We start from the raw sequence: 6,691 nt of genomic DNA, 5'->3' as shown, positions 1-6,691 counted from the left end.
AAACGAAAATGCTTACTACAGAAGATGATACATTGTTAAGAATTCAGGAATGATCTGCAGAGATGCACGAGGCGCCATTTGTGAGCGAGTTCAAGAGTTTTGTTTGGAACTCTTTTGCTGTGGCAGATGAGCTGGTTGCCATGGCAGCCTCCTCTAGCAGTAATAAGAACCTGTGTTGATGTGAGCGTACAGAAGCACAGAGAGGTGTGGGTAACCATGCAGAGCAGAACAGGCCCATTGCTGGCTAACTCTTCTGAGCTGTGGCTTGATCATTGTCTCCCAGTGCAATGCAGACACTCCCAGCTGCTCCAGCGTGGAGGCGAGTGAAGCTGTCAAAGAGAAGTGAAGCCTGTCGGGACTCCTGTCTGGCTCCGAGGAGTTCAATGGAAGAGCGATGGTGCTGCACCAATCAGATGGTTCAGTGCTTGACGGTGCATTGGTCAGACTTCATCTTGACCCTTGCACAGTGACACAGCGTTGTTGTTGTTTTTTGCAGTGATCCAGCCCTGAGAATGGCTGCTGACGGTAGACAATGACTTGCGTTGAATGTGTGGGAATGTGAGATCTCTGAGTCGTCATCAATGGGACTCTGTGATGACATGCATGGCTAATGTGAGAATGGCTGGGTGAGCAATCTCCTGGAAGTAGATTAATTAAGCAGAAACAAGACTCCCGTTTCCATTCACATACACACATGCTGCATAAAACGTGATTCTCCTCAACGCCACTATCTGCCTACTCTCTGTAGACCAGTCTCCACAGGACCAGGCTGTGCCTGTATTTGTCACTCAGAATACCATGACTGGACAAGGTGACACATACAGTACATCAGCCGCTTAAGGACCAATGCAAAGTATACTCAAACTGCATTTTGGTATCTCTATTAAGCTGCTATTAAGTTGCTATAGAAACTCTTCTTGTTCAGGTGAGAGATGTCTTTAATGATTTTAAAAGAATGCTGTTCCTTAAAGAGATAAGGTAGTAATGCAGTAATTCTAAAATAAACTTAATTCAATGACAAACGTTTCTGTAACGTGTCTTCATCAATGACGTCAATGCTCACCTGGTATAAGCAAGACCACGTGGTGTATGGGGTAAGTCATGCAGTCAGGGGAGCGCAGGTTCCCTGTGCCGAGTGGCCGATCTGTCCTGGGGATCCCACGGTCCCATTGGCCCCGATGTGTCCACAGTTTGAGGAGGTAAAATCGCCGGGGGCTGTGTTCAAACCCATAGCACATAGCTCATGAACTGGCACTTACCACAATGATCACTGACTTACTGAAAAAAAAAAATACACAGTTAATGAGACGTAAAAAAACAAAAAAAAACTCAAACTTTTAATAACACCTGCATTCAATCATTTTTTCTTCATTTTGTAATTATAAACTTTCACTAAGAACGTTGTCTTTTGTTTAAAAAAAAATGAATTTTTTGGCATGTTTGTCATGGTGTAGGATTTTTTTTAATGCTGACTCGTTTTTATTTAGGGGCATTCACAAAACCAGCATGCCGTGTTCAAAGCGACGTTATGAAAGGCTGGTAAGAGAGTGAGTAATCGCGCGTGTGGGCTCCATGAGTGGCACAGCGGTGGGAGGGAGCGGGCGCTTCAGAACACCTCTGCTACTCCGACACCATGACAAACACGCCACAGCCGAGACGGCACCGTCACACGGACTGGGATTCACGACTTCACTACTGTTTCATTCACGCATAACCTAGCAGGAAGTATTACATCATTAAAATGACGCTGTTAATTACGCTTGGGCGTGCAATTAACTTCAAAACTAATCAAAGGCATATGTATACTGTAATATAACCCACAGGATGAACCGCTTGGCCCCATTCAATCCTCACCTCTCCTCTGCACAGCTCATGATTATCCAGGTAGCTCCATTAGCCACGCCTGCTTACTCAGGTGTCTGTGCGGAGGCAGTGATTGACAGCGCATGCCAAGCTGAGCCAGCGCTTCGAAATGAATAATCGAGGAGGGGAGGGAACAAACGTGTGGCACCAAACTTCTCTGTCACAGGAAAGCAAACGTCCTACACATCAGAAATACCAGAAGAAGCTAATAGGACTGACGTTTCGATTAGAAGTCTTTATCGGTGATCAGAGAATACCTCTTGTCGAAATTTCCCGCATAAGCGCGGGCCAGTTTTGCATTGTGTCTAATTACTGTGTATTTACATAGCAGTTATTTTGGTAAATACATGTGTATTTACTGCTAATTACAATGTTATTATGAATGAAACTGACTTGAAACAGGGAGATGCAACTGTAAAATATCACAGACTACACACCAGACACCGGCACCCCCCTCCAGAACAAACGAATCAGTGATGCGAAGGACAGGCTAGCCTGTTTACAGATCGCACGGGATCCGGTTTGTTTCTCCAATGCAATCCAAATACACGAGAAAGCAATAAACCAAGCAGCTGCCAAAACTGCACTTGCTAAAAAGCTAATGTGGCTAAATGTATTTATACACCAAATGAGATCATTGTTAATGAATGAAGTATGACCATTGATTCCAATTAATATTCATTCTCGTTTGTTTATATATTTGTATGTTTTGATGCGTTTATCAAAAAGGTTTTTTTTTTTTCTTGTGTACAATAAATAATAAAGACACAGGATATGGAGTGATGAATTCTGTATTGCACGTCTCTAACAAACAGGTGTCAACTGGGCGCATTTCACCACATTCGCCTGCTTAGCGCAGCTGTTCCCAAGCGTCCCAAATACCCTCCAGTCTCCAAAGAGATGCTGGACCACACACCCCCGTCCTAGATTCATGCCCCTTGCGGCTACAGTCACTGTTATCTGCAACTCAACCTAAACGGGGGTCTCTAACCGAGACAGAAAGACAAAGCGTCCAATGACAGCTCGCTTCACCCCCTCCTTATCCAATCGTTCCCAAGCAGGGGCGAGGCAATTCAGGAGCTGCGGGTTAGATTGTCGCCCCTATAACAGCGCGCTCCGGTTTGCAGCTTGAGACAGCCGAGCCGGGTGCTGTGCGCTGCAGCTTGCTATAGACCAGCAGACGCTAAACCACTGCCGGGGTTTACTGAGGTGCAACGTTTGATAAACTTGCTCACCTACAAAGTAGGCTGTTTTTATTTACCTCCAAAAATAACCCAACCACCTATGGAAGAAATGGAAGAAGAATTAAAATGCCCAGTTTGCGGATCGCTGTACCGGGAGCCCATCATATTACCATGTTCTCACAACATCTGCTTGGCGTGCGCCAGGAATATTCTAGTCCTGACCCCTGACGCCGAATCTCCGCAGAGTAGCCGGGCTTCTGGCTCGGGGGTCTCCGATTATGACTACTTGGATCTGGATAAAATGAGCTTGTACAGCGAGGCGGACAGCGGCTACGGCTCGTACGGGGGCTTCGCTAGTGTCCCGACCACCCCTTGCCAGAAGTCCCCGAACGGGGTGCGGGTTTTCCCCCCAACCGTCCCTCCTCCCCCTCCCCAGCATCACCTGCTTCTGCACCCTGGCTCCTTGCCCCCCATCCCTCGTAACTCCTGCATTACCTGCCCGCAGTGCCACCGTAGCCTGATTCTGGACGACCGGGGGCTCCGCGGTTTCCCCAAGAACAGGGTGCTGGAAGGAGTGGTCGATCGGTACCAGCAGAGCAAAGCGGCAGCCTTGAGGTGTCAGCTGTGCGAAAAGAGCCCCAAGGAGGCCACGGTAATGTGCGAGCAGTGCGACGTCTTCTACTGCGACCCGTGCCGCCTGCGGTGCCACCCTCCGCGGGGCCCGCTCGCCAAGCACCACCTGGTACCTCCAGCTCAGGGCCGGGTGACCCGCAGGCTGAGCCCCCGGAAAATCTCCACTTGTACCGAGCACGAACTGGAGAACCACAGCATGTACTGTGTCCAGTGCAAGATCCCAGTGTGTTACCAGTGCCTGGAGGAAGGAAAGCACTCCAGTCACGAAGTGAAGGCGCTGGGAGCGATGTGGAAGCTGCACAAGGTAAGACTGTTAAACACAGCACAAGATTATTATTATTATTATTATTATTATTATTATTATTATTATTATTATTATTATTATTATTATTATTATTATTATTATGTTTGCTGGACTTTTGCTCTGTGCAACTGTTCTTGAAATTCTACTTACAGCGTCCCATAACATTTACAATACGATACTTTCCCATAAAAAAACACTATATTACCGGTAGCGTAAAAGCACTATAATTTCATATAGTATAAACTGTTCATAATGTATCGTTTACAGTAAACCACAGAGCTTTAAAGAGTGCTGCAGTACTCTGCAGATGAGGTAACGTGTACATATTTGCAATGGGAATCACAAAAGCAGATACCATCATCTTGTTCAGATCGAGGGAAGGGGGTGAACGGACTCAAACAGATACGTATAACCATGTCATAGATAGTAACAGTATTGCAGTAACTCTCCCAACCAGACTTTAATGTAATACATTCTGGAGTCTTGCTTGTAACATTTGCAAAGTAGAACACATAGTTATCCGCACCCAGACGAAGGGGTCGTTGTGCGTAATAATTAAACTCAACCCAGTGACGGCAAAGTGAATACCGGCTTTAGCTGTATGTTATAAATATTAAGTACAGTGTATCTTGAGTAGACTCGGACGATTTGAGTGCTAATTAAACCAGAGCTGCATAGCAGAAATAATTGCACTTTTCCTCAGCAGAATATATAATCGATTCTAAAAAAAACAACAATCGATGCAATGTAAAAATGGTTTAGCAGTGAGGCTGGACAGAGAGAGAGAGAGAGAGAGAGAGAGAGAGAGAGAGAGAGAGAGAGAGAGAGAGAGAGAGAGAGCGGCTTTGCTGTCTTCATTCCTCCAGTCGTTCGTTCATCCATTCTCCAGTTAGTCAGAGCAGAAGGCGATTAGCGTCTGTCTTGCATTAATAATGAGTTTCCAATATTCAGAGCCAAGCTGCCCAACACTTGGGTTCAAAGAGCCATACTGATGAGCAGGGTCTTCTCCAGAAACCATTAAAAAAACTAGCAGCATGGTAAGTGAAGTCCTGTGCTGATGAGAGCCTTGGACACAGCAGGGAGACATCTAGATCTGTCATGCCCATATTACATGACAGTGCTACTGTATTACAGGCCAAGAGCAAACTACAGTACCTGCTTGATTCACGTTGCAATGTGGATGTGGAGTAAGGGATACCTCTGAGTACTGCAGGTAAAGGAGAATAGAATTAACACTGAAATATTTCCAGTTTGTGCTGAAACATCGCAGCCCAATGTGAGTGAGTTGCATTTCTACAGAGTAAAGAAACATGCTGGGATCATGAAGAGGCTGCACTGCTCAGCAAGGCCCATCGTAGATCAACTAGACCCCGCCCCCTTACCCGTCCTTCTGTCCATTCTGAAAGGACTGGATTCTAATGCTCCACACATTCCTGCTTGGAAACCCTGATCTCCTGACCTGGAAGACAGCATGAGAGCAGGAGAGCCCTTTACAGTGTGGCTCATTAAAAAACAAGCCAAGTGCTGGTGGAGTAAATCACCTTCTTAAATCTTCTGCCGTCCAAAACTATGGATTACCCAGCGCCTCACCCTGTCAGATTGATGCTCCCTACAGTGCTGTGTTAGAATTGATATAAGCATTCCCGGGGTATTCTCCTCAAAGCAATACCAGCCTTTACCGTAAACCACAGAATACAACAGAATACAATAGAGTGCTACCTGTGGTACGATCTGTCCTGACTGGGGAACTGCAAAAATGCAAAACACAGTTGGCGACTCTTTAAAAAAAAAAAGAAACAAACAAACAAAAAAGGATGTTTTTAACAAAGCCTTTGGAGATGTGTATGGAAATTCATCTCACTCAGGGGACGAGACGGTTATTCCACATGGTCAAGATTCCTGTAAAAAAGGTTATTTTGAATTTACTGGCAGTTGAGTTTAGTTTGGTGTTGACTGTTTTGTGCAGCGCTGTCATCATAGATAATCGTGTATGAATGTGCATAGCTGCTGGAGATCGCTTCAGCTCAAATGATCTAAAAATCTAACAAAATCTCATTGCAAACATAATCTCAAGCATACACGATGAACTGGAGGGTAGTAAATGACAGGCGTTGGTGAGCTTGGCTGGGCTTTTCTTGAGCATTACAATTCTGCTCAGCTCTGCTTTAGTATCATGGTCTGCCTTTGCCACGGTCTAGACCAGCAGAGTAAAGAGTTGTGCAATCTCAGGGTCAGATGCTGAGGAGGCTGCAGTCTGCGTGCAAGTGTGTTTGAGGATCAGAGATACCGAGCTGCTGGGAGGCTGGTGACCTTTCCCTGGTGTAAACAGCGTTGCTATGGCGAGGGAGTCCGGGGGCCGGGGGTCTCTTTGTCTCCCTGAAAGGCAGCAGCAGCGGCACTCCCTGCTTCAGTGATCAACGCAGCTCCCTGGAATCGGAATTAGAAAAGAGAGGAAATAATGTGTGGGGCCGCTCAGCATGAGATCAGCAATGACAAAGCACTGACAGGTTGCAAGCCGATGGTAGCAATCAGATTTCGCCATACCAAAGGCAATGGGACGCTGTGGTTATCCATTAGAGCGCCATGGTTCAGTCTTTATTCACGATCAATTGTGTTTTGGAATTTGATCCAAACCAGTGAATTGTCCAGAGTCCTGGTTCAGTGAATGCGGTATTGGGGAAGAGACAGTGAGTTCTGACACAGTGGT

At 46.0% G+C, this 6,691-nt stretch overlaps 1 protein-coding gene across 7 annotated transcripts in view; it reads left to right on the top strand.

Moving 5' to 3' along the window:
• Positions 1 to 2,996: 2,996 nt before the first annotated feature.
• LOC117421966 (E3 ubiquitin-protein ligase TRIM9) overlaps positions 2,997 to 6,691 on the top strand; it is a 28,349-nt gene continuing 24,654 nt past the window's right edge. For all 7 annotated transcript variants that reach the window (XM_034927445.2, XM_034927443.2, XM_034927444.2 and 4 more), the window contains exon 1: positions 2,997 to 3,984. In XM_034927445.2, coding sequence (XP_034783336.2) covers positions 3,148 to 3,984 — 837 coding nt within the window. In that variant the 5' untranslated portion in view covers positions 2,997 to 3,147. The remainder of the gene's footprint in view (positions 3,985 to 6,691) is intronic.

This window comes from Acipenser ruthenus, chromosome 15 (assembly GCF_902713425.1).
Source record: "Acipenser ruthenus chromosome 15, fAciRut3.2 maternal haplotype, whole genome shotgun sequence".
Classification (NCBI taxonomy): Eukaryota; Metazoa; Chordata; class Actinopteri; order Acipenseriformes; family Acipenseridae; genus Acipenser; species Acipenser ruthenus.
This window is presented reverse-complemented; position numbering and strand designations above follow the sequence as displayed.